The sequence below is a fragment of the Zeus faber genome (assembly GCF_960531495.2).
Source record: "Zeus faber genome assembly, chromosome: 4".
Taxonomy (NCBI): domain Eukaryota; kingdom Metazoa; phylum Chordata; class Actinopteri; order Zeiformes; family Zeidae; genus Zeus; species Zeus faber.
Window position 1 is genome coordinate 23,396,379 of NC_137191.1, and position 2,500 is coordinate 23,398,878.

At 49.4% G+C, this 2,500-nt stretch overlaps 1 protein-coding gene across 2 annotated transcripts in view; it reads left to right on the top strand.

Annotated features, from left to right (window-relative positions):
* Positions 1-2,500, top strand: part of pax5 (paired box 5) — a gene marked incomplete at both ends in the record, with an annotated part of 48,418 nt that overhangs the window by 12,496 nt on the left and 33,422 nt on the right. For both annotated transcript variants that reach the window (XM_079998409.1, XM_079998410.1), the window contains one exon: positions 571-736. In XM_079998409.1, coding sequence (XP_079854535.1) covers positions 571-736 — 166 coding nt within the window. The remainder of the gene's footprint in view (positions 1-570; positions 737-2,500) is intronic.

A 2,500-nucleotide genomic window follows, 5' to 3' on the forward strand; every position in this document is an offset into this window, starting at 1 on the left:
CACCTGCATGTATTTTGTATTTTGTATTTTGTATTTTCTATTCTATTCTATTCTATTCTATTCTATTCTATTCTATTCTATTCTATTCTATTTCACCTGCATGCATTTTATATTCTATTCTATTCTATTCTATTCTATTCTATTCTATTCTATTCTATACGATTCTATTCTATTATATTCTATTTCACCTGCATGTATTTTCTATATTCTATTCTATTCTATTCTATTCTATTCTATTCCATTTGAAGCCACAACCATGTTGGTTGGCCAGTTCTATGGAAGAGTAGCTTTTGGTTGTTCACTGTGAACTCTGAAATTTGACCAGATGTGATGAAAACCCACACATTGTTTTCCTCTTATAACCATGGCAGCATTGGCCCTGTAGCCGTGGCGCAAGTGTTTTTTTTGTGTGTGTGTGTGTGTGTGTGTCTTCGCCAGAGAGGAAGATTCCCCATTTTTGTTTTACTGAATTCTTTGTCCCCGTCTCCCTCGTGTGACCCTCCCTGTCATCCCCCCCCCCCCCCCATTAACTTTTGTACTTATCTGCCACCGTGTCCTCTCCTGCACTAGGACACGGCGGGGTGAACCAGCTCGGGGGCGTGTTTGTCAACGGCCGGCCCCTCCCGGACGTCGTGCGGCAGCGAATCGTGGAGCTCGCTCACCAGGGGGTTCGCCCCTGCGACATCTCCCGCCAGCTGCGAGTCAGCCATGGATGCGTCAGCAAGATACTGGGCAGGTAAAATCCACGTTGGGTGAGGGAGGGGTCCGCCCACCGACGGACGCAGGTACCCGCGTGCGCGTCCGCCTTCAAACGGTTAATGACGGAGTCCCGAGGGGATTCACGCGGCCTCCCATGCGCCAACGCCAGGGTGTGTGTCAGCAGAGTGGGCGAGGGTGGGACCGTCCTGGACGGCGGACAGTTGGCCTCTTCTGCATAAAACCGCTGGCATCCCACAATGATGTCACTATTTATTACATACCCATCAAGCAGGGCAAAAGCATCCAAATGTCACTCCGCCAGGACCGGAGGAAGAGCCGGTGCACGGGAGCACCGTGCATGGCGCTGTGGGGACAGAATCGGGCACATTTCATCGTTACATATTTTCTCCAAGCATCGACGGTGGTTTCATCATTGGTGTAGGGCAGGGCATGGCCGCTGGACCCTCTACTTTGTAGATTTGTAGATCTTAACATACCCCCCCTACAACCCGTCTACACCCTCGGCCCCTTTTTATTGTGCGTCCCGCTCGCTCTGCCCTTCCTTTTTCCTTCTACGTCCCACCTTTTCTCCCGGCGCTGTACTTTGCATGTGTCTTACTCCTTTTCTCCCGCTCACCTTTCAAAAAGCCAAATTCAAGAGCAAATCCCTGCTCATTCTGCCGCCCGCGGAAGAAAGGGACACAAAAGGGGGGCGAAAGATTCATCACTTTTTTTCGAATTAGCATCAAAATGAAAGTGGTTCCGTATTTCTTTGCACAAAAAAAAAAGGACACGGGGAAATGGAGGATGGGGCAGGGGGGGGGGGGGGTAAAGCCACGTGAAACAAGAGAGAGAATCAAAAAGGGGGGGGCGGTTGCAAAAGAGAACGAAGGAGAGGATGAGATAGAGAGGGAGAGAGAGAAAGAAAGAGAGCGAGGTAGACCATTTTTTGGGGACGGAGGGGAAGGATTAGCTAAAGCGACCCTCAGCTATATAAAAACACTGTGTTGCTCATTGTTCTCTCCCTGGCTCTCTCTCTCTCTCTCTCTCTCTCTCTCTCTCTCTCTCTCTCTCTCTCTCTCCCTGTTCTCTCTCTCTCTCTCTCTCTCTCTCTCTCTCTCTCTGTCCTGGCCCTTCAACTCACTGAAGCGTTACTACTGGGGGGGGGGGGGGGGGGGGGGGGGGGGGTCAGGTGTGTGTGTATGTATCTGTGTGTGTGTGTGTGTGTGTGTGTGTGTGTGTGTGTGTGTGTGTGTGTGTGTGTCGGGGGGCGTTGAAGGGAGGGAGGATTGTTTTATCCTCTCCTCTCTCTCTTGTGCCGGCAGAACAAAAACACCAACTCTACCACCCTGTGTGTAGTTTGTGTAGTGTGTAGCGTGTGTGTGTGTGTGTGTGTGTGTGTGTGTGTGTGTGTCTGTGTGTGTGTGTGTATGTATCAGCGTGGCGATGTGCGGATATCAATAACCACGCTCGTTTATTCACCGATGATTCTGCTGTGAATAATTTAAATAGTTTTCCATTTTGAAATAGATTGTTTTTTTTTTCTACCTTTAGCTGTGTTTATACTCCAACAGTGAGTGATAGAATACACACATGCAGGCACGGCTGTGCGCGCGCGCACACACACACACACACACACACACACACACACACACACACACACACACACACACACACACACACACACACACACACACCTCAAAACAAAAACAAGGAAATGCACATAATGTAGGAACACATCATCGCAGAGAAAGGATTATTCCATGGTACCACTGTTTAGAGAGAGAGAGGGGGGGGGGCA